The sequence below is a fragment of the Micromys minutus genome, assembly GCF_963924665.1.
Source record: "Micromys minutus genome assembly, chromosome: 10".
Lineage (NCBI taxonomy): Eukaryota > Metazoa > Chordata > Mammalia > Rodentia > Muridae > Micromys > Micromys minutus.
This window is the reverse complement of record NC_137979.1, coordinates 47,785,747-47,809,622: the sequence shown is the minus strand read 5'-3', so window position 1 is coordinate 47,809,622 and position 23,876 is coordinate 47,785,747. Positions and strand designations below refer to the sequence as shown.

At 49.6% G+C, this 23,876-nt stretch overlaps 2 protein-coding genes across 2 annotated transcripts; both read right to left on the bottom strand.

Moving 5' to 3' along the window:
* Positions 1-326: 326 nt before the first annotated feature.
* Positions 327-15,799, bottom strand: WNK4 (WNK lysine deficient protein kinase 4; the record flags this gene model as incomplete). The annotated part of the gene is made up of 19 exons (XM_080924251.1): positions 327-460; positions 572-669; positions 845-1,044; positions 1,140-1,545; positions 1,649-1,709; positions 1,790-2,352; positions 2,461-2,503; positions 3,013-3,150; positions 7,317-7,433; positions 7,705-7,819; positions 7,914-7,972; positions 8,211-8,332; positions 8,546-8,810; positions 11,161-11,377; positions 11,457-11,545; positions 12,175-12,332; positions 12,586-12,806; positions 13,633-13,805; positions 15,191-15,799. The coding sequence occupies 19 exons, from the start codon at positions 15,797-15,799 to the stop codon at positions 458-460; spliced, it is 3,657 nt and encodes a 1,218-aa protein (XP_080780377.1). The 3' UTR covers positions 327-457.
* Positions 15,800-16,904: 1,105 nt separating this feature from the next.
* On the bottom strand, positions 16,905-22,159 carry VPS25 (vacuolar protein sorting 25 homolog). The gene is made up of 6 exons (XM_080922802.1): positions 22,084-22,159; positions 21,716-21,861; positions 20,917-20,970; positions 20,265-20,353; positions 19,419-19,494; positions 16,905-17,541 (listed from the first exon to the last, which is right to left on the bottom strand). Exons 1-6 carry the CDS (start codon positions 22,134-22,136, stop codon positions 17,429-17,431), a joined length of 531 nt encoding a protein of 176 aa, XP_080778928.1. The 5' UTR covers positions 22,137-22,159; the 3' UTR covers positions 16,905-17,428.
* Between the last annotated feature and the right edge of the window lie 1,717 nt (positions 22,160-23,876).

Genomic DNA, 23,876 nt, shown 5'->3' with positions numbered 1-23,876 from the left:
TGCTCGCCCTTCTTGCCTTTCTCACAAGTCTTTGCCCCCAGTCGCTAAGGTATGGCAGACACAGACCCACAATCTTTCTTCTCAGTGTTTTTATTGGTTGCTGTTAACTTTGGTAGCCATGAGCACAGCCCCTACGCTCTCCCAGCTGGAAGCTGGCCTTCTACAAGCATCTGGACTTGAGTTGGATTGCTTAGTGGTCGGCCCTTGCCTGGGGAGGAACAGAAGATGAAGGTGGGGTAGGGCACAGAAATGAGATTTCCACATAGCAAAGAGTACCCAAAAGTTTGACTCTTCAGGATAACACAATTGCATTCTCCATGCCCACAGGCCTTCTGCCCTCTCAGTGCTGGGGTGTTCTTTGCTGAGTTGAGTTGGTCACAAAAACATCAGATCCTGAGAGGCCACCGGCCATGGTGGGGCCCTGGTGTTGGGGAGACATAGGACTTCTGGTCTGAATTCACTGGAGGGGAAAAGAAAAATGCTGAAGAAATGTCCAAAGAAGAGGAAGGCAGAGCTGCTGCCAGCCACCATTCCCTTGGCTCTCCCTCCCTCCCTTGGGCCCGCCCCTCACCATCCTGCCAATATCCCCTGCGAATGTCACCCCCTTGCTTGCCCGCTGCTCCTGGGAGCCCGTGCTGCTGCCACTCAGAGAGTTCCTTCGCATGATGCCTGGGAGCAGGATGAGGGAGGGAGAGCACTAAGTGAAGGGAGGGGCGGGGAGGGGCAGTGAGGGGCGGGGCTAGTTCCCTAGACCAAGGGTAGACTACCGGGGCCTGGAAGAAGACTGTGCCAAGGGGGAAGGAGTCTTAAGGGAAAGATGAAATTTGGGTGGCTGCCATCTCACCAGGGCCAGGGAGATCAGAGCGCTGCAGGCTGTTGCGGCGGGAGGTGGGAAAGCTGCCCTTGGAGAGGCGGCGCTGGCGGCAGGACAGCATAGCAGCTGGAGCTACGATACCGGGTGGGGGCTGCTTCCCAAGCCGACTGTACAAGTCCTCAATTTCTTTCTTCTGTAGCGTCTGTAGTGCTTCCACTTCCGACAAGTGCCTGAGGATGCACCGGGGGCAGGAAAAGAAGAAAAGGCTAGTCAGAATCTGTTCTCCCAGATCCACCTCTAGCTCCGCCATCTTCCCCAGGCTCACTTCTGCCGAAGGTTCTGCAACTCGGCCCAGAACTCTTCATCTTCCCCGCTGCTCTCTGACTCCTCACTGCTCAGACACAGGCTGCTGTAGGAGTAGTTCATCCACACTGGGCTGGGATGGCTCAAGATTGGGGAACTGCCCCCAATCTGGAGTTCCTTCCCTTCATCCTTTTCCTCATCGATGGCAATCCCCAGGCCTTCGGCTGCACGGTCACTCTCAGCCAGAGCCTCCCTGGTCTCTGGTCCTCCTGCAGCACTGTCCTCTGTGTCTGAGCTCTCTGAGGTCAGCTGAGGGGATGGAAGCTTCAGGGATCTGGAGAGAGTTGGGGATGCTGATTGCAGGGGAGGCTCTGCTGGTTCCTTGGATGAAGTCACTTGGAAACGGCCGACAAGCTGGGGCTTTCCTTCTGTGGGAAGATAAGAGGGAGGTGAAGAGGATAAAAGAAATCTAGCAGAATGTAAAGAACTGGGGTTAACAGGCAGGGGATGGTCAGGGATTAGAGGCCTCACCTTCAGATATGGGTGCCAGTCTAGCATCACCCAGTAGTGGCTGAGCAGGATTTCGGGAAGCCTACAAAGTGTGGTACCATGAGGAAGGGAAGGATCCAGAAGCCTGCCTTGTTATCCTATCCCTCTTCATACCTCACTCACCTCGTTCTCTGTCTCGGCTGTTTGGGCTGAAAGGCTCTCCGGGTCACAAGAAGCAAGGGGGAGAGGCAGGCTAGGCAGAGGACCTGGAGGGGCTGGAGGTGACTGAGAAAGAAGCCCAGGAGATGGGGACAGCAGGGACTGGGCCACAGTCATCACAGCCAGAGAGAAGGCACTAGCCAGAGAGAGGAGAGGGGCTGCTGTGGTGGAGGGAAGAGGGGGAGGAGAAGGGCAAATGGAAAGAGAAGGGGGATGAAGAGGGACTTGGGGATAACTAGGAGAGAGTGGAGGAGGGGAGCTGATGGGAAGAGAGGATGGGAGTGGAACCCGAGAAGCACTGGAGGGAAGTAGGGAGCCGGGGGCCTGTGGGCAGGGGTTTGAAGAGACCTGAGAGAATGGGCAGGGATGGCATGAGGGTGACGTGATAGGAAAGATGGGGCACGGGAAGACAGGAGGAGTCCCAGGGGAAAAGGGAGTTCCAGGGGACAGGGGGGTTCCAGGAGAAGATGGAGAGGTGGAGAAGGCTGCCCAGCTCCTCTGTTCAGGGGAGATGCTTCTCTGGAGCTCTGTTGAAGGGAAGGGTTGAGATTAGAGACTACCAAGCCTTTTACCCCTCCACCCACCACATGGTCAACCCAGAGGTTGGAGTGAGCAGGTACAGACACAGAACCTACCATTGGATGGGTCTGGGAGGGCAGGCAGGGCTGCTGGCTCTTCCTGAGGGAGAAAAGGGGCCCTTAGTCACAGTGGGGAAAGCTGAGTCATAGATGGGAAGCTGCAGACTTAGGATTCTTAAGCTACAACCCATGAGCCTCTAGGAATTAAGACAAGAGCTTTTTTGGATTCAAAAGTGTATGTGCTAAATAAAATATTTGAAGATAAAGAGGCATGAGATCTGCCAGCATGTTCTCAAGTGGTTCAAAAGAACAGAATACGGAAGAAGGATGGGAAGGCTACTTTAAAAAAATATTAGCAACCAACAGATCTGGGCTAAAGGCATCTGAGAATGTGCTCTACAGCTCTTGTAACTTCTCTCTGCGAGTCTGCACTTATTTCAAAATAGCAAGTTGAAACTCCTCAATCACAGTTTTATAGAACTAGTCTGTGGATGAAAGCCACAAACAAAGTAAGAGACATTTCTAAGGTCCTCAAATTCAAGAGAAGTTAATCCAAGCAGAACACTGAGGGCAGAGTCTGGTCCTGTTGGAGATGTCTAGAGGCCTGACCTGAGGGCTCAGGGCATCTTCAGCAGCCTCTGGGGGACCAGCATCTCTCTTCAGCAGGGTCTCCACTCGCTGGATAATCTCCCGGATCCGACTCAGGAATCCATCTCGCTCCGAGGGCAGAATGAACTCATTATATACCTGGCAGGGGTTATGGGATGGGAGGAGGGTGTCATCTCACCAATACTGCCCTGCTCCTCATGTTTAAACCCAACTGGCAACACCACTGCATCAATTACTCACTAGTGTACAGTGCATCGTTTGCTAAGTACATGAACCACTGCATCATTTGCTAAGTACACGGACCACTGCATCATTTGTTCAGTACACGGACCACTACATCAATTGCTCAATACATGGACCACTGCACCAATTGCTAAGTGTGTGTTGTGTGCCAGGCACTTATGGTCAATGAGAAATGTAGTCCAGGAAGAAAGGAGTTAACACTCTTAGGATACATGTACTGTATACACCAATGCTTTCACGTATCATCACATTTAACACTAACAACCAGCTATAGTCTATTAATATCCTCCCTTTGCAGTGAAGATAACTAGTGCTCACGTGAAGTTCAGGTGACCCAGGGCTGGAGAGATGGTTCAGCAGTTAAGTGTAGGGGCTACTCTTCCAAAGGACCTGAGTTCAGTTCCCAGTACCCACATGGCTGCTCATAACTGCCCATAACTCCAGTTCCAAAGGACCTGACATCCTTACACAGACATACATGCTGACAAAACAGTAATTCCTATAAAATAAATAAGTAATTTAAAATACTATTTGAAAGAGTTCAGCTGGCCCAGTGTCACACTGTTTGAACTCGGGTCCACTGAAAGAGCCCAAGTTCTTTCCATGGTTACACACTTTTGAACACAATTTCCACACTCACGTAAAGATCATAAAGTACATCACATGGGATCCCATTTACACCTGGCAAGGTTAAACCCATGCATTCATGGTAAAGGTCACTTTCCACCCCACAAGCATTGAGAACCTGATATTGGGAGCCAGAGTCTCACTAGGTTGCCCAGGGTGGCTTTGAACTAGTGTCAATCCTCCTACCAAACCTTCCTCAGGGTTGGGACTTACAAGTATATACCACTGTGCCCTATTAACTATCTGTTTGAATTCTTTGTTTTAACCACAGTTTAGCCAGGCATGGTATTACATGCCTTTAATCACCCAGCCCCATGGGAGACAGAGGCAGGCAGATCTCTGAGTTGGAGTCCAGCAGGGTCTACAAAGTGAGTTCTAGGACAGCCAGAACTACATAATGAGACCTTGTCTCAAAAATCACTTAAAAAAAAAAAAAAAAAAAAAAAAAAACAAAAAACACACCACCAACAACAACAGAAAATTCCACAATTTTAAAAATGCTAATAATCTGTAATTGGAGCAGACAGATGGATAGAGTTGCTTGCTTGTCACCAAGCTTAACATGATGGGCTCGGTCACGTGACCATAAGACAAGAAAAATGACTCTCACTGTTTTCTTATTCACAAATAAGTGAATGTAATGGAAGTCTTTAATTACCCTCCCTGATGCTATTCCAATGAAGAAACAGGTCATGCACCTCTGGGGATGGGAGATGCTGGGATGGAATCACATTTGATGCAGAACCTTAAAAATGTAGAGTAAGCAAAACAACCCTTCACTGAGGGCCTGTAGCCACTTCTGCACATCACCATATTAAGGTCACATCTTTGAAAAACACATAGCAATCAATGAACAGCTGAGGTTCAGAGAGGCGAAGAAACCTGCCCAAGAAGCTGGGGAATAGCTCAGTAAGAAAGTACTTGCCACAAGACCCTGGATTTGATCTCCAGCACAACTGAAGGAGAGAAGGAAGGTAAGAGGAAGAAATAGAAGAGAAATGGAGCCAAGTTTACCAAATTTCAACATATGAGACTTGAACTCAGGTGTTACAGAAAAGCCCAGTGACAAGGTAGTTTTCAACCTTCAGGTCTCAACCCCTTCAGCGTTGTTGCTCAGCTATCTTCTAGGGCAGATATTGACATTATTATTCAAAACAGTAGCAGAATTACAGTTATGAACAACAACAAAATACTGTTATGGGCGGGGTGGGAGGGCACCATGATAGAAGGAACTGTGATAAAGGCTTGCAGCATTAGGAAGGTTGAGAACTGCTGCTAGACTAGTCTTTCATCCATTCTACCCAAGCTAACAGCCTTCTGAACGGCAGAACAGTCTGAAGACAGGACCTTGATGCAGTTGGACAGACTTTGGTGTAAGGCCCACGCTTTCTAGTTTTAGAGTCGCAAATATCCAGTGGCGATGAAAAGCAGCAAGATTAGATCCAATTCTCAGACCTGCTACAGAGGAGTGAACCAATGGGGAGCAAAGAGAAAATGGATCCGGGTTCAGGGGTTGGTCGCTCTGATTGTGTGGCTTCTGGGTGGGCATGGAAACCATGGGGAAAGGTTTTTCAGACCTACAGATCCCCAAGTAGATAGAAGAAGCAGAAGCAGAGAAGTATCCAGACATTTTGAGGAACTCTTCAGAAATCTGTGTAGTTCCATAAAGACTCTGGACGGGTCAGGAGATTTGACCACTGATGACAAGCCTTAGGTGCCAGGTGATACTTTGCTTTGTTCTGAAGACTAGGTGAATGGCATCAGGAGGTGGTAGTGAAGAATTCCTAAAGGAAGATGTTTCTCCAGCATCTGGCACCTGCCACCACGCTCTGTTGAAACGGTCTCCCACCAAGACTTCTAACAAAAGCCAGTCCGGTCTGTGCCACCTGCTCGGAACTCATTCTGTTCCCACCAATATCCCTCTGTGTCTTTGGCTCTAACTTCCTGTCTTTCAGGACCTCATCTCCTGCTTCTTGTTCTGGAACAGGAAGTTTTCAAGAGACACCCTCAAAGTTTCCCTGTCTCTCACCTTGCAGGTCTATCTTCACTTTCAGCTCTAGACCGAGGACTCCCAAACTCATCCCTCTCCAGCTCTGCCTGGCCATTTCCTGTTACTATGGAGAACCTTGAGCTGTTGCTCAAGCTCACCATGAGAAAGCAAACAAACAAAAAAAAAACAAAAAAACAAAAAAACAAAACAAAACTCTGCTCTCACTTCCAGCTTCTCCATTTGAATTACCTGCTCTTCTTTGGTCCTCTGATACAGTTGTCCTTGATATTCCTTCCGCCTGCCTCCCTAGCATATCAACTCAGCAAATATTTATTGGGTATCCACTACCCACACTGTATGACGTCAAGAGCCTACTGGACTACACAGCGATTTTCTTGAACAACCCTTACCTTCAGCCATTCTTTTCTTTCCATAATTCATTTCTCCTTCCTGCCTATCTGGCTTCTTGTGTCTACCTCCTGATCAGATTCTTTAATCCTAATAACCCCCCCCCCCATCCCACAGCAGAACAGTCTTCTTAAAAATCAATTCTCGGGATGAACAGGTGGCTCTTCGATTAAGAACACTGGCTGGCTTCTGGAGAGTCTAAGTTAAACCCCCAGAACATGGTGGCTCACAACTATCTATAGAGAAATCTGATGCCTTACTCTGGCATACAGGTGTACACGCAGCAGGGCACTCGTACATTAAATAAAATAATTTTTAATTTAAAAAAACACAAACAAGCAAAAAAAAAAAAAAAAACCCACCCATTCTCATCACATCCCCTCTCTGCCTAACTTCCTCTGTTTGCTTCACGAAGTCTCATGTAGTTCAGGTTGGCCCTGAACTGCTGCGCAGCCAGGGATGACCCCAATCACTGATCTTTCAGCTACAACCTCCTAAGAGCTCCGATGACAGGCATGTACTGCCCACAGCTGTCTTTCTTTAGCTCTTATGATATGTGCTGAATTCCACTTCCTAGGACACTCCTGTAGGATCCCTTTTCTCTAGTGACAGTGGTCTCCTCACTAAATCCTCCCAGCACTCAGCACTAATGGCATTGCTCATGCCATGCTTCCAGAAGGGCATCCTCTTTCTCCCCTTCCCTGCCATTGCTACTCCTCTGCTAGGGCCTGGGTGAGTCCTACTCCTCCCCATACTGCTCCAGTCCATCCTTTACTTCCAGCCACCTGTGACACCTCAACAGGAACTCACATCACTCTTATCTTCCTAGTCCACATTGATATCAAAGTGCTCTGACTGGATACACAGAAATCTCCCCCGCACAAAGGCCAGAGCATCTTCAGAGTCACCCTGGCAACCAGTGTGTTTATACACCGTTACTGCAGGGTCAGGCTGTAAATGTCAGCACCAGTGGATACAGGGAGGGAAGAGCTTACATAGAATCCAAACACTCTGTCCTCATCTCTCTCCCCCTCACCATGGCAGCTGCAATTTCTTCTGGACTGTCCCCATCCAGATCAAACCGGAACGTCACCATCTTGCTGTTGTGAGTCTGTAGCTGACACTCGACAACTCTGTCGTTCTGGTCTGAGACCTTCAGATTCAAAGTCAGCAGGAGGGAAGAAATCAATGCCTCTGCCTCTGCCATGTGTTTCAGCCCTGCTATAGGCAATGCATGCTGGCCAGGGTGGACATTGAGAACAGATTCTATGCCCAGAATCTGGCATTGAAACTAGACCAGATGCCTCAAAGCATCACCAGTCACACAGGACAACTCTGCTCTTCTGCCCCGCCCCACTCCCCGTCTCCCTGGCAGTTCCCCACTGGTCCCATGGGTTATTCTCCAGCTCCTGGGCCCTGCTTACACTAGTGACCCGGAGCCGGGATCTGGGTCTCCGTCGAACAGTCTTCACTGGATTTTTCCTCATTTGCCCCCCTTCTCCCATGTCACTGAGGCCTGATGCCCCATCTGAGGCGTAGCTGGACAGGGCAAGGGAGACAGAAGGGTTTAAGTAGACAGTGGGAACCCAGAATATTCTGTGTCTCACCCTGCTACGCCCAACTTAGAACATACCTGTCCCCAGGAGAAAAGTCACTGCCAGGGCCAGACCGTGGAATGGACAAGGCAAAACCCTGAAAGATGATAGAATTCATGAGGTCATGGGGATTAATAGCTGCTGATGACTGTGGAGACCCAGGGAAATGGTGTCAGGATGTGGGGAGAATACTAGGGAAACAGAATTGGAGACATAAGGACAAGAATGGTGTGTTTCAGGAACCCAGGGAACGGGCTAGGGGTTTGGAATTCAGGAGAGAGGGATACGTCATGGGCTTTGAATGGCTAGAAGGCTCCCGGGTGACCCTCTCTCACCGAGGGCAAGCAGAGATGGGGCTCGGCAGGGCTGGATGGCACCCCCCCAGGGGGCTGAAGGGCAGGGTCTGAGGCATCCAGGAAGCCGGAGGAGCTGAGGTAGCCATCAGTCTCGCAATCAGCTGGTAGGGGAGGGAGTGGATCAAAATATAAGAAGAAGAAGAAGAAAGGACCTGTGGTGGTAGGGGAGGGGGACCTGTCTGAGCAAAGAGGGGCCTGGAGCCCAGAGGGAATTGTAGGAGTGTTTGTCCCCGAAGGAAGGTTCAAGGCTAGAGCTGGAAAGCTAGGTTGGGCTGGACTTCTGAGACCTAGAACTCAAAGTCAGGGTGACTTACATGTAGTAGATGAATAGCTGGCATGGCGGAAGAGGAAGGACTGGTGCTGGTCAGCCTCTGGCTCCTCGGGCTCTGGGGGGAAGGCACTGGGGGGACCAGGAGCCATAGACACAGTTGCTGGTGGAGGTCCTGAGTCTGGTGGGAGAACCTCCAATTCCCTAGCTTTTCGTAGCTTCTCTCGCTTCCGCTGGATGGCAGCAACCCGTTCTCGAACTGCACGGGCCACTGGCTGGTAGTCAGCTTCACAGACTAAGCCCAAGGCTACCTGGAGTCAGGATAGGAAGAGAGATAGTTTCAGATTTTCCCCAAAGACCAAGCAGGGACTTGGGAGCTACCTTAGTTAGTAAAATGTTTGCTGCATTAAGCATAAAGCATGAGTCTAATTCCCAATGTTCCTATACTGCTTCAGGTATGCACACCTGAAATTCCAATGCTGGGGAGGCATAGAAAGGCAGAATCCTGGAGCTTGCTGACCAGTCAGTCCAGCCTAATTAGCAAGCCTCAGGTAACCCCAGAACTCTGGAAGCAGAGGCAGGCAATTTCTGAGTTCTAGGCCAGCCAGGAGTACACAGAAACCCTGTCTCAAAAAACAAGGTTGCTGGTTCCTGAGATATGACACCCTAAGTTAACTTCTGGCTTCCACATGCGTATATTTACACATCTGTACATGCGCAGGGAGGGGTAGAGGGATCCATCTGGACACCTTTAAACTGACTTTACAAATGTGCACATACACATCTGTGCATGGGGCTCACCGTCAGGACACCTTTGTGAGGCCTCTAGGAATAAGGCGGGAAGTATTTATTGATTAAGGCCCACATGTGTCAACTGAACTCATCATCCTTATTACTGAACTCAATAATACTATGGGATAAAATTTTGCCATTGTTGTTTTAGACATACTGCCATCATAAAGACCTGAATCCCAGTCTCCAGTACCCATGTAAAAGCAGGTGCACCCGTACATACATGTGCATACCCACACAAAAAGTACACCACACACATAGGAATCCCTTGCTCCCTCACAGATAAATAGATCAAGACTTGATCCTGAAGGCAGGCAAAATGTCTGTGTATAAAGGTGCCTACTGCCAAGCCCAACAGCCTGAGTTTGATCCCCAAGGCCCACATGATTCAAGGAAAGAACTGACTCCCACAAGTTGTTCTCTGACCTCTACATGCATGCTGTGGCACATGTGATCCCACATACATGTGCACAGTCACACACACACAACACAACACAAACAAGATGTCAAGACTGAAACTTGAGCCAAGCTGGGCAGTGCTTTGGAGATGGCTTTTGTGCCTAAGGGTCTGTCTCACTGTGTATGCCTGGCTAGCCTGGAGCTCACTGGCTGAATTCATAAAGAGATTCAGCTATCTCTGCTTCCTGGGTGCTGCAATTAAAAAAAAAAATGAAAAAAAAAATGTGTCCTGGGGCTAGAGAGATGGCTCCCTGATTAAGAGCACTGATTGTTCTTCCATAGGTACTGAGTTCAATTCCCAGCAACCCCATGGTGGCTCACAACCATCTGTAATGGGATCTGATGCCCTCTTCTGGTGTGTCTGAAGACAGCTACAGTGTATTCATATACATAAAATAAATAAGTACGTCTTTTAAAAACAAAACAGTGCCTCACTAAGCCATCAAGGTCTCAGCTTCTTGACCCATCCCAGATGACCCTTGACCTTGAAACTGCCATTTCTCTATTGAGAATTCCATATTCTCACTCCTCCTTCCATTCAGATTCTCCTCAAAAGCTTTCAAGGTTCTGCCCTGGCCTCTTCTATCTCCGTGGTACTTTCTCCTCCAGTAATCTCTGCTCATCACCTCCTCTCGCCTTCTCAATCAGTTTAGCTGTGGACTTTGCTGGGTGAGTAAAAGAAACGCGATGGAGCCACCCAATTTCAAATCTGAACAGTTTGAGATTACATTCCTCTTTGTCATTTGTTTTCTTGGGACCCTAGACAATCTCTCTGAGCATGCATCCCACAGCCCTCCAAAGAGGGTCACAGGAAAATGCTTTCTTTCTTAAGCTATATATAATGTTAAGGCGTACCTACTATTGCCAAACAGTAAAGGACTGAGGGGGAAAAATCAATAAAATATTGTCTGGCTACAGATAGTTTCTAGTCTAGCAGAGGAAATGGGAAATGTATTCAGATATGAAACAAAGCCCAAGAGTTGAGGTTGTTTAGAGCCGCCCCCACCCCTCTCTCCCACCAGTTCCCACCCTCCTCACCCGCACCCACAGATTTGAAAAGAAGCATTCAGCTTTTACACCAGAGGAGTGAAGTCCTGGGACTGATGGTGCTCAGCATGGGGGGAGGGGTGGGAGGCAAAGGAGGTGGAGAGGGGAAAATAAATAGATAAATTGTCAAGTGATAAATGAATCTGCAAGGTAAAGAAGTGACATTAGGGTTTCCAGGGTTTGTTCTGAAAAAAAAGAACCTTGGTAAGCCCAGGTGGGTTGGGGGAAGAGGCAGAGAGACTCCTGTAGGGGCTCCCCTCCCTACTCTAGCGCTGCACCCTGATCCCTCCTGTTGACCAATGGCAGGCTGGCTGAACAATTTACACACTCAACCAAAGCAGGATTTATCTATACCCTCCTCACCATCTCCTGAGCCACCTCCTCCGCAGCGTCCCGGCCGAGCTGGAACAAGAACTCGATGGCCTGATTGTCCCGTGGGCGTCCCCCACGTCGCGCGTCCTCCATACGCAGCCAGAGCTTGAGGCCCGGCTTCTCTCCATCATCTTCCTCTGCCAACTCCACGTGCACACCTCGTTCCTCGCGGAAGAACGCATGGGCCAGGAGATCCTGAATGGTGAACCTGGGGATCGCGGGGACAGTGAGTGGAGTCCTCTGCCACTGCCCCATCGTCTTCATCCCGTCTCTGTCCCGGAGCCCACCTCTCGTTCTTATCCGTGCGGATGCAGCCTTCAATGATCTCCTTCACCTCTGGCATCTTCACCTTGTAGAAGCTGTTAGGCTTTGTGCCCTGAGAGAAGGGATCGCATGAGGCCTCAGGTTGCCTGTGCCCCCCCCCCTCAGCTAAGTCTGCAGTGCAGGCAGGCGCCAGGGCTCGGGTTTGGGAACTATACTGGTATTGAAAGACTTGATTTCAGATCTCATTCCCTCCACATATTGTTGGTGTGACCTTGCCCAAGACTGCCAGCTGTTTGTTCTCTCATTTGTAAAGCGCAGGGTAGAGAATTTCCCTGGCTCATCTAGCGGGGCAACTAGAAATATCTACTGAGATTGGATGTGAAGTTGTCTGTAAACTCTTCGGATTACACATATTCTTACCAGCTTGTGTGAAGGGCTGATGTGAAAACAATACATTTCTGTTTTGCCAGGGCATCTTTCTATCTGGCCTGCTTTTATTAAGGATATATATATATATGTGTGTGTGTGTGTGTATACACATATACATATATATGTGATACATATACACATACATAGTTTAATATATATAATATATACCCTTAATATATATGTTAATATGATATATGGTAATATATGCTAATGGATACTAGCTATACACAGGCTAGTTAGAGGGTAGAATGGGAGGAGCCACAGGGGATCCCTTCTTCCCAGGAGAACCCCCCCCCCCCCCGCCCCTCTCACCGAAGTGACCTTGCGGTAGATTTGCGCCGCGTTCTGACATTCGGAGTAGGGATACTCAGACGTAGCCATTTCCAGCATACACATGCCGAAAGCGTACACATCCACGGCCTCGTCGTACTTTTCCTCGTACATCTCAGGGGCCATGAATTCCGGGGTCCCTGTTGGACCCACAGAAAGGATCAGGCTTCTCCCTCCTGGTCTCCTCCCTCCACTTGGGTATATCACACGAGTTTTGGGGAGGGAGTTCTGGAGTAACCAACTCTTGCCCAGAACCTGTGCTGGGGGCAGGAAAAATGGGTCGCCCCAGTGTGATAGCTCTCCAAAGCCCTGCTGGAGCTGAGTGAGGGGTCCCACGCTCTTTTCTGATGCAAGGGAGCTAGCAATGGTAAGGGTCCTGCTGGAGAGACGTACCAATGACGCTCTTGGCAAAGGAAGCGCGCTTGAGCGTGGCCAATCCGAGATCTCCGATTTTGACAGAGCCTGAAGGGCCGGTAATGAAGACATTGTCACATTTGAGATCTCGGTGCAGGATGGGGGGCACTCGGGAATGTAGGAAATGAAGTCCCCGTAGGATCTGGCGACTCCAGCGCTGAAGGACTCGGGGCTTCATTTCGCGAAACCGCCTTAGGTACCTGGGAGAGGGTGTATAGCTGAGGTCAGGGCGGGGACAACTAGCTGGAAAATTCCTTCTTATCCCACCCTTGCCAACACCTCTGCGCCCCCTGCCAGCATTATTTTAATTTAGACCTGTCTGGTCTGGAAAGAAACCGAGTCAATGAGTGGGTAAACAGGCTACAAAATGATTCTGATGGGAAATTCGGAAGATAGGGCCGCGGCCAACCAGGAATGACTAACGGTCCCAAGCTGGGGAAGGACTAACTTTTGTCTTGAAGAAATGTCAGTTCAAGGGTGAAAACTGGGAGGGATGGAGATTTTCCAGGCTGGAGAGCCACAGGAGTGACAGTTCAGAATGGGAGGAACCACGGAGAATTGGGTTTGTTTGTAAGAGGAGAGTGTGTCTGAGGAATGGACTTTACCCCCAGTGAGAAATCTTGAAGAAGTTTAAAAGACCCAGTCAAAGGGTTAGATTTCCGCTGGGTTGCACTAAGATAGGATAACTTGAATGGAGGGCAGATTGGGAAAGGCCCTTTGGGAGGTTTACTGGGAGTTGGGGGGGGGTGTCCGTGGTATAGCAGCAAGGTAGGGGCAAAGATGGGTGGGGGTGCAGTGGGAGGATGTTAAACAAGGACTTAAGAGACCCCACTGTTGAGAATGAGGGTACAGCGAAGATACCTAAAAACTTGGTATGCTCAGTGCACACTGGCACTCACACAGTCTGGTACGTGGGAGAGAGAGCCTGGTTTCAAGTGTGGAAGTTTGAAGTGACTGGGAAAAGTTCCCAGAGCCTCATAGTGATTGATGTTCTAACCTCCCCGCCCCCCCCAGGCCAGAGCTCACGTCTTGAGCGTGCCCGAGGTCATGAGTTCTGTGACCAGCACGATGCAAACCTGGCCCCTCAGCACCGACTTCCAGGAGTCATAGAAACGGACGATGTTAGGGTGCTGCAGCCCCTTGAGCATCTCAACTTCCTCGGAGAAACGCTGCCGTTCGGCCCGAGAGAGTTTCCGAGTCTGTGGGATGGGGTGATGGGGGTCACATCAGATCCAGACCACCCCAACCTCCCCAAGAAGAGCACTTAACATCTGGGGTAGAGCTGGGGGAAGAGAGGAGGGCGGAAACATATAGCTGGGGTATGGTTGGTGAGATTGCTAGCAGAAGGCTGTAGACCCCAACTTTTGGTTGGTCCCTTCTTATTGCTCCGAAACACACCCACCCTGGGCCTGGGGCAGCACTCCGGACCCCCTGCTGGACACAAGCGTCTTTATGCAACCAGGTCTGGGAGCTATGCACTCAATAGCGCCTTTGTGGCCGCCAGAGTCGACCATGGAAGGGGCGGGGTGGGGTGAGGGGGTGCGGGGGGGGGTGGTGGCAGCCAGCAGGCAGCAAGCAAGTAAACCGCGACAGGAATTGGGGCCGACAAGAGGTTGGCCCTAAAAACTAGGAACTGCAGAATCTAGACAGTCAAGAGGAAGGTACTAAGAAAGAAAAGATCCAGGGCCAGGAGGATGCCCCCCACTGCAGGAGCTGCCCTACCCCCTCTTTTTTCCCTCTCCCTCCCCCTCCCCCGAGTCTGGCTGATTCTCCTGGCCTGGCTTAGAGCCTGGGGCGAGGCACTAGCAGTCACTAGGGGAGAGTCCTGTGCCAGGGACAAAGTGGAAGGACCCTTCCTCCTGGTTTTGTACCCTAAAATTTTCCGGGACCACTCACACTTAGAGTGGGAGCCATGGGAGCAAGAAACTGCCAATCCACATCCTCCTGAAGTCCAAAAGTTGTAAGAGCTCAGCTCCTTTGGTAATGGAAAGGGAGAGCCCAGGTATGCATAGGGATGAGAAACTGGACTGGACTTCAGCTAGAACTATAGCTTCCTGCTCCACTCCTTGAAGTTGTTGAGAAGTCTGTAAAGCTGACAGCTCCAGAAAGGACCTGGAGAACCTGCTTCTAGAGGTGGAGAGAGCCTTGTCCTCAGTTCCCGGACTCCCGCATACCTTCTCTAAGTTTGTAAGGAGGGAGAGAGGGAGGGAAGGAGGGGGAGAAGACCAGAGTCACAGCGGCAAGTCTCAGGACTTGGAGGAGCAAGAAAGGAGGGGGCAGTGGTACCCAGGGCAGGAGACTGGAGGGCTACTCACTTTTCCAACCCTCAGATTTGTATGGAGGTTTGAAAGTGAAGTTGTCTGTGCTCATTGGCTTATTGGGAGCCACTATATACCACCTGCCTCAGTTTCTCCTTAAACCACCCGAGTCAGTAAAATCATGCCGGCAAGGAAAGCAAAAGTGCCTGGACATCTGACCAAAAAAAAAAGTGATCCTTCCTTTGATGTTGTCATCTCATTTCCCCAACCTAAGACCCTCAAAGGGCCCCATCCCTAGGTACCATCAAGGAAGTGCCCAGCCACACCTGCAGCTCACACCAGGCCACCTCTACCGTGGTGTCCGTGTCTAGCCCTCGATACACGGTCTTGAAGGAGCCTCTTCCAATCTCAATGTCAAACTTAAGGTATCGCCCGTCTGGAGACGTTGCCACAGCCTGGGTCTCCGTGTCCTCCTTTTCTTCCTGCTCCCGCCGCCGTTCCTGGGCTGCAGCATCAGGAACTCTTAGTGGCTCCCAGGATCCCGGACCTCCTGAAGATCCCGTAAGCTCAGGACGTGTAGAGTCTGCAGCCTTCACGGGGACTGCTCCTGTCCATGTGCCCTCCGGGGGTTCTTTAGAGCTTGAAGGTGGGCTCCTCGTGACACCAGCGGAGTCCGGAGGATCCGGGGGTTCCGGAAGGAGTGTGGCTGGTTGAGACCAGGAGCTCAGCAGTCCCAAATCCACTGAACTGCGGCGGCTCGGTCTTGAAGAGCGCGGCCGGGGCTCAGCCTTCCCAGAGAAGCGGCGCACCCGGCGAGGAGGTGGCCCCAGGCGGGTCGGCCCGGTGGAGGTGAGAGACAGAGATGGCCGCAGAGCCAGGTCAGCCTCCGTTTGGGACATGAGGACTCCGGTCTCCGTATTTCGAGGTGCTAGCATAGGAAGGGCCGGGAGCCGCAGAACGGAAAGCCAGGCGGCCAGAGGCAGCAGCCTGACAGGAGGACCGGCTGGGTACGCAGCGCTCCAGTTGAGCTGCTGGGGCCCCAGCCCCCGGCTGGCCTGCCCGGCGACCCGCCCCCGGCTCCGCCCCACGACCCGCCCCCGGCCGCCACCCCCCAGGGCCGCCCCCTTGTGAGCCTGGCGTGTTGCAGTGTGGAGCTGGGGAACAGTCCCTCATCTCGACCGCTGCTTAGCCCCCCCACCCCGGCTGCGTGCTTTGCTTTCCAGAGTCCCCCGCCTTTAAACCTTCTTCCCAGCAAGAGCTGAGTGGGAGGCGGCAGTGGGTATGCTCCCGCACAAGGAGAGGGCAAACATGTTTGGGGTGGGGGAGTTGGAGAACACTGGAACTGAAGATGAAAAGTGACCGCCGCTCCTATGCCTCAGTGAGGGGGAGGGGCACCACCGGCCTGCACACCCTTGATAAGGCAACACTACTGGGTCCTAATCAGGAGTAGCTCCAGGCCTAATATCGGTATTGGAAAGGTAAGGTTTTCTTGACTCAGCTAGACCCCTGGTCTGCACAAGTATGGGTTGTGTTTACCCCAGACAAGCCCCTCCCCACGACCCGGCCCCAACCAAGAGCTGGTCACCCATCAGCTCCACCCCACCTTGGCCTAAGCCTGCCCCTGGCCAGAAAGGCTGTTTTTTTGCCGTGGGCTTCCTTTCCTCCCCTTGTGTTTGCCAAAGTCTTCAATAAACCAAAGTCCACATCCGGTTTAACCCCCCCAACTCCCCTTGGCCACAGCTACCCCACCCAGACCATCATGGGTGGAGGGAGGGGCTTCAGAATAGTTCAGGACTTCCATGGGGGAGCAATTAAGTGACTCCAATTTAGAAAGCAAGCAGCCTGTCCCCAAGCCGTGTACCACCCGAACTCCTCCACACAACCCACCCAGCGCACGGCAAACCACAGGCTCTGTGGAGCCCCCCCAGGCCCTTCTGTACAAAGGCCATAGATTCCTTGGCTGAGACTCAATCAGGTGGAACTCTGCACCTTCCTCCCCCCTCGTCCCAATCCAGCAATAGTAACAAGCAGACAGCGGGAGTAGAGATTTTAATACCATAAATCAGAGTGGGCCCGCCTCTCACTGCCAGGCCCCTTCTGGGGCTTCCTATCTCCATAGTGCCTGGAAGGCTGCCTGCAGCCAGGGCTTCCCCCATCCCTAGGAAGGATCCAGCACCAGCCTGAGAAGGGAGGCAACAGCAGCTAAAGGAGTGGGAGGAGGAGAAAGAAGCTTGTGCAGGCGCATGTAGGTGGGTGTGTACTTATGTGTGAGAACACATGTAAAGTGTCAGGTTTATAGACCCTGGCTCAGGGACAGTATAGGATAGGAAAGGAGGTAGGGCAAGAAACACATCCTTTCTCCGTGGCACTGTGCGCTTACCCTATCCCAGGGACAGATATAATGGATCATGTGGGAAACATCCCTAAGTCTGAGCTTTCAGGACTTGAGCCCTTTGAGTCTGGTGGAGTGACTGACAGATCCAGTCTGTGGGGACAATAGGTCTGTCTCCTTTTGAAAGCCCTGGAAAGGTGGGAGGTAAGAAGTGAAGGGAGGCAGGTCTCTGCTAGAAGAACTTGACTCCTCGGCCATCGCTGACAGTGATAATCTCAGCCTTGTGCTCCTGCTGTAGGGCCTGCAGAGCACGTAGCAGGGTGGCCTCATCCAGCCCATGGAACTCTAGATAGGAAGAGATGGTCAGTCAGGGATACTCCACTCTCACCAACTCTCTAGGTTGAGCTAGACGCTGAGACCTTCTAAAGTCAGGATATTCTATTTGGATGCTCTGCTGCAGCTGTACCTCACAATTCCTGGGGAGCACAGATTAGAAGACAGGCAGCCTGTGTCAGCATAAAATCAGTCAGGCTCATTTCACCCTTCTCAATTCTGAAGGACCTGCCCATGAGTCCTCTTTTCTTTTGCTCCCATCAAATATCTTATGTGCAAGGGACAACTTTTGCCTTTAGGACCACAAAGTAACCCTGATAATCAGACTTAAGCCATTGTCCATGTACTAGACAAGGACCCCATCCAAACATATTTGTACAAACCAGGAGGATCTGTCTTAATACGCAGAAGTGTAGTCAGTACCCCCGAGCCAGAAGACTGCCGAAGTTCAGAACTAACACCTGCCCTTTCCTAACTGTAAAGGCACAAAAGGCAGATATGGGATGATACTCTTGGGAGATGTGAGAGGCAGCAGACAAGCCTTGACAGGCTTGCTCACTTAACCCCGAGGGAGCCCAGCTCAAGTCAAGAAGTGAGCATTCTGGGGAAGCCTCCAGCTTTGCACAGGCTGAGTGGTGGGCTGGGCCAGGCTGGAGCACTGAACTCATGGGATGCTTGCTAATGGGAACAGCAAGCAGAGGCCTGTGGGGGAGGGGAGACAGCCAAGAGGTGTAAAGTGCTGGAACAGTTACAGCTTGGCAGAAACCCCCACCCCCTTTATCCTAGCAAAGACTGAAACCTTTGGTGATCCCAGGGATCAGAATAAAGAGTCACAGAAAAAAAAAAAAGGAGCTAAGAAGGTGTTTTAATCTATGCAAAAATCAAAGGCCATACAAATCCTTGCCTGGCATAAACCCAAAGTTTTTAAATGGGTTGGGGGTGGGGCTGGGGGTGTTGGCCCAATACCTTCAGCTGACACCCACAAATCTTGAGCTCTCTATAAGAAGGAATAGTGAAAGAGAGCTTGAGTCAGCAAAGAATGAGATTTCAAGCTTAATCCCCCACGCTGGTTCCTCGACCTGCTTCTACAGCAACAATTCTGAACATTCCCCTGAAAAATCTTATAAAATACATAAACATCCACACCAACAAAGTGTTGTTCTGTTTGTAAATTCAAGTGGTATGAAATGTTTAGATAAGAGCTTTGCACTGGGCTGGAAAAATGGCTCACTGCTTAAGAATACTTACTGCTCTTACAGAGGTAAAGGGTTCGGTTCCCAGCACCTACATGACAGCTCAATCCAATGACCCCTTCTGGCCCCTATGGGCTCCAGGCATATATGTGGTACATATACAAATATTCAGGTAAACACTCATGCATAGCATAAAAAAAATCTTAAAAAAAAAAAAAACCTTAGAACTTTTGCATTACGGAATTCAGAGACAGAAATTCTGTTAGTCTGAAGGTACATTAAACCAATACTGGGGGCTGGAGAGATGGCTCAGTGGTTAAGAGCACTGACTGCTCTTCCAGAGGTCCCGAGTTCAATTCCCAGCAACCACATGGTATCTCACAACCATCTGTAATGAGATCTGATGCCCTCTTCTGGTGTGTCTGAAGACAGCTACGGTGTATTCATATAAATAAAATAAATAAATCTTAAAAAACAAAACAAAACAAAAAAAAATACTAGTCAGAAGGTGGTGGCACTTTCATCCCAGAACTTGGGAGGAAAAGGCAGGCAGATCTTTTCATTCAAAGCCTGCCTGGTCTACACAGCAAGTTTCAGACAGCCAGGGATACACAGAGAAACCCTGTCTTTAAAAAACAAAACACTGGTGAAAAGAGGATTCTGATCAGAGAACTGAAAGAAAAAAAAAGGCATTACCTTCATCCTCTGTGTCTTCCCCACTGGTCAGTTCATACAGGGTAAACACAGAGTTATTCTGGCCACTCCTGGAAACCTGAGGGCACAAAAAATGAGGGCTGAGTAAGGACCGAGAGTCTCCTGGGAGAGGGTGAACATCAGCTCTAGCTTTCTTTTCTCCAGGAATGATACCTATACTCAAATCAGGACTGTCACCTCTGCTGTGTCCTAAGCCCATAAACCCTACAGGTGCTATATTTGTATGTGTGTAGACACATTCAGAACCACTAAACCACAGCCTTTCACGTGTCTCAAAAGTGACCTCTCATTCTGGTTATTTTCTGTTCAGGAATGGGTGGTGTGTATTTGTTATATTTAGGCCGTTGATGCTTCCTCCTCACCTCCTCTCTTGGGAATGTTTGGAGCTGGTGGTAAGTAGGAATTTGAGGGACAGAGTATTCTGTTGTCACACCCACACTGGTTCAGAAGGTCTCATTCATGTGGACAACACCATGAGCGCACAGTGGGAGAGGGAACCCAGGGTTTTTTTTTTTTTTTCTTCCCTCCCTTCCTTTCCCCATTTATCTCCTGTGGCCAGAGGCTCAGCCAACAATAGCACTCATGGTTCCCAGTATTGCATTCTCCAAACATGGCCTCACGTAGCCTCTGGCCTCCTACAGTCAGAGAGATTCTGTGCAGGAGAGACATTGCGTCACTGAAGGATGGTTGCCAGCAGGGCCTGTGCTTCCTCTCTTGCCCACTCCCCACTTTGCCAGGTCTGCATCTGAGAATGCCAGCTATCTGTTGGGTACAGGCAACAATTCTTTGCCACGGGTCACTGCTTAGTGCTTAGCAGGGTGGCCTCACCCATTGATAAATGAGTTTCCCCCATTCTTCTGGCCTCCGCCACATGATCAGGAAGCTAGACTTATTCTTATCCAACCACTCGAGGTTCCCTGCAAAACAGATACTTATGAAAGCATCATGCTCTAAAAAAGGCACAGAGGCAAATACCAACATTGGACAGAGTGGATGAGACTCTGCTTTCAGAACAAGAGATACAATATTTATTTTACTATTCTTATTAATAAGGCATCTCCTTAGTCTATCTCTCTTACGCCAGAGAGGGATTTTAATTTTGTATACTAACAGGGTGTGGGGGGTGGGGAGTGGGGGAACTGGACCATCTCAGAATACTTGGGGTTTCAAGCTGGGGGAAGAGAAAAACAAAAGTCATTAAAAGGAAGAGTTGCCCTGCTGTGACCTCAGGGAAAAAAATTAAAAAGAAAAAAAAGGGGGGGGGGGCTGGATAGATGGCTCTGTGGTTAAGAACACTGACTGTTTTTCCAGAGGGCCCAGCTTCAAATCCCAGCACTCACGTGGCAGCTTTCAACTGTCTGTAACTCTAGTTCCAGGGGGATCTGACACCCTCATATGAAGGCAAATATCACTGCACATAATAAAAGTAGTGTTTAAAAAAAATTAAAAAAAAATAAGGTATCTGAGGAACTGAACCCACCTTTCTTCCTCAGTTCTTCTAATACAATCTGAATCGACTCCACAGGAAGTTTTCCTGGTTTAAGGTTAAGGGCATGGCCTACATGTGAATTGGGTTAGTAAAACCTTTCAGAGTTAGGCCTTTGATGGAAAGTCACCTAGTCCCCTCCTTTCCCTTTTATACATATACACAATTTTTGAAGAAGATATGTTTGCATTTTCTCAATATTCTGGAAAGGGAAGCAAAAAGAACTTCCAGTTCTAGTCAAGTGTGGTGGTACAGGTCTGTAATACCAGCTTTTATGGGACAGACTCAAGAGAATCACCAGTCCAAGGATGGGCTGGGTTATAGAGATCAGGCCTCAAAAAAGGACAAGAGTTTTAGAAAATAAAGGGTGTAACCCTTTTTCTTCATTGTCTGCCCTTTTCTCCATAAATTTTACCTATAAATCAGACAGCAAAAATAAGTGACCCTCACTTCCTGGGAGAGGTGTGGTTAGTACAGAAAATTATTAAAGATGGTTTGGGATTTGAGTCTCACAGAGAGAAGATTCAAATAGTTTTAAAGGGTCGGGTTTGTAAAGCTTGGGACTTGACTTAAAGACCCCAGCCTCATTAACTAGGGTAAGGGGGTCAGGGGCAGGCACTGTCTGCAAGAGTGCACATAAAATGATTGTTATGTATTTTAGCTGCTTCCCAAGTCCAGTTTGAATAGAAACCTGCCTACTGTGGGTAAAGGGAGACGGGGAGTGCAGTCTGGGCATGTAGTAAAGTGTGGGAGTGAGTGTGTGTGGGCTATGGAAGAGCCTGAGGGAGGATACGCTGTAGCTTGACGTTGTTGAAGAGCGGGCTCTCCTGGGCTTCCATCACCGTCATGCTGGACTGTTTGTGCAGGCGACAGAAGGACAAAACCAGAGAGCACCAGGCGGCCAGCTGCTTCTGCCGGGTGTCCACGTTCGGCTGTAACCTGCCGGGTGAAGGGAGTGGGACGCAGAATTAGAGAGTGTAAGACGGGGAAAGCAGCACCAGCCTAACAGCACATTAGGGGAGAAAGTGATGGGCTGGCTAGACGGAAGGCGGCCGGCGGTTCCTTTCTCCCCCGGAACCCCAAGTGAATCATAAGGGCTGAGCCCTGGGCCCCGGGAACGGGTAGGGAGCTACCCTGGGCTTCTCGGGGTCTGAGCCTCACGTAAAGAAGGGCGGGAAGCGGTACTGCCACGGCCACTCGAAACTCATCGCCATCGTAGTAGCCGAGAAAACCCGGAACCGACAAGGGGCTTCCGGTCTCCGCCTCAGCACATCCGGGCCGACAGCACAGCAGAAAGGTTCCGGACTCCTCTCGAGAGGCGCACAGCGAGATGGGAATAGTCCTTGTCACCAATCAGTAGGCTGCTGTCTAAAGGAAAAACTTCACCTTGAAGCGCAGAAAGAGCTCTGGCGTCTTTGGGTTTAAACAGAGGAAAAAGTAGTGACTTCTGCAAACTGCGAGGTCAGCCAGACGCAAGTAGAATCCACATCTGGAAGCTTCTTTACCTTCGTGTCAATTATCAATCAGTTTACACTCGTGATTCCGAAATCTCCTGCATTCCCACTTAGGTTGACCTCACGGGAGCATATCGTGTGGTTTGCATCACTATACACGATTTTCAAAGAACTTTTTGCTTTTTTTTCAAAGAATCAAAACTAACATTTAGCTCTTTACCTCTCCCACAACATCACCTTTCTAGACCCCAGATTTGGTTGGAATCCGTTTGGCTTCATCTGACTCATACCCAGCCTACATTAGTTAGGTCTGTCTCTTTGCCTGTCTAAACTACCTCTCGGTTCCCAAACCAGAATTAGTTTCCATTCTCCCAACAGTAAGTCCACTGCTGAGCTATGGAAAATTGCTAAACACCAGAACATGTTTACTAAGTCCCAGGCTCGCTGACTAATCTCACTACTGGACTCTCAGGGGAGCCTTGTTGGATCTAGAAATACAAGTTTGGGAGTCTTCTGACCTGACATGCAATATGAACCCATTTGAGGGATGAGAGTGCTAAACAAAAGGTGTATTGAAAAGAAGGTTGACCTTGGGCTGCTAGGAAATGCTCACCTTTAAAGAGTGAGGGAGAAGTTGGGCAGTTTTCATTGATTCCCTGCTATCTTCATTCAAGATAGTCTGGCTGTGTCTATCTGCTCCCTGCAGAATGATTAGGAGAATCCCTTAATCTCTGTCACAATGTTTAATTCATGGCTCCAAAGCTCCTCTCCATTTTCCTTACTTTTCCTTTTGGACTCAAAAGTGCCCCTCTTTTTCAATTTCCTTCAGGACATCACTGTCTTCATGCCTCTCCCTTTCTCTGTAGCTAGGTTTATTCCTATTTAAAAGTAATGTTAGGGGGCTAGAGAGAGGGTTCAGCGGTCAAGAGCACTGACTGCTCTTCCAGAGGTCCTGAGTTCAATTCCCAGCAACCACATGGTGGCTCACAACCATCTGGAATGAGATCCGATGCCCTCTGGTGTGTCTGAAGACAGCTACAGTGTACTCACATAAAATAAATAGACAAATCTTTAAAAAAAAAAAAAAGTAATGTTAGCTGAGCACAAATCCCAGAACTCAATCTTTAATCCTACTGCCTTGACTTTCTGAGAACTGAGATTTATATGTGTGTCATGTCTATGATTTTTTTTAAAACAAACAAGCATGAGGTCCTATTGGGTAGATAGACTGGCCTTGAATTCTCATCCCCCTGTCCCAGCTTTCCCAGTGATGGGTTTATAAGTGTGTTCTACCTAGCTTTCTCTCATTCTTATGTTTTGCTTTGCTTTTCGAGACAGGGTTTCTCTGTGTAACCCTGGTTGTCCTGGAGCTCTCTCTGTGTCCAGGTTAGCAGTAAACTCCAAGATCTGGCTGCCTCCACCTCCAAAATGCTGGAATTGAAGGGGTGAGTCACCACTGCCTGGCTCTCTCTCATTAAAAAAAAAAAGATTTATTTATTT

Excerpts from the sequence above, each read along its gene's own strand:
- VPS25 (XM_080922802.1), bottom strand. The coding sequence starts at position 22,136 with ATGGCGATGAGTTTCGAGTGGCCGTGGCAGTACCGCTTCCCGCCCTTC. Across the intron at positions 20,971-21,715 it reads CAACAACGTCAAGCTACAGC|GAAAACTTCCTGTGGAGTCG; the intron begins GTATCCTCCCTC and ends ACCTTAAACCAG. Across the intron at positions 19,495-20,264 it reads GGAAACTCATTTATCAATGG|GTTTCCAGGAGTGGCCAGAA; the intron begins GTGAGGCCACCC and ends TTGTGCCCTCAG.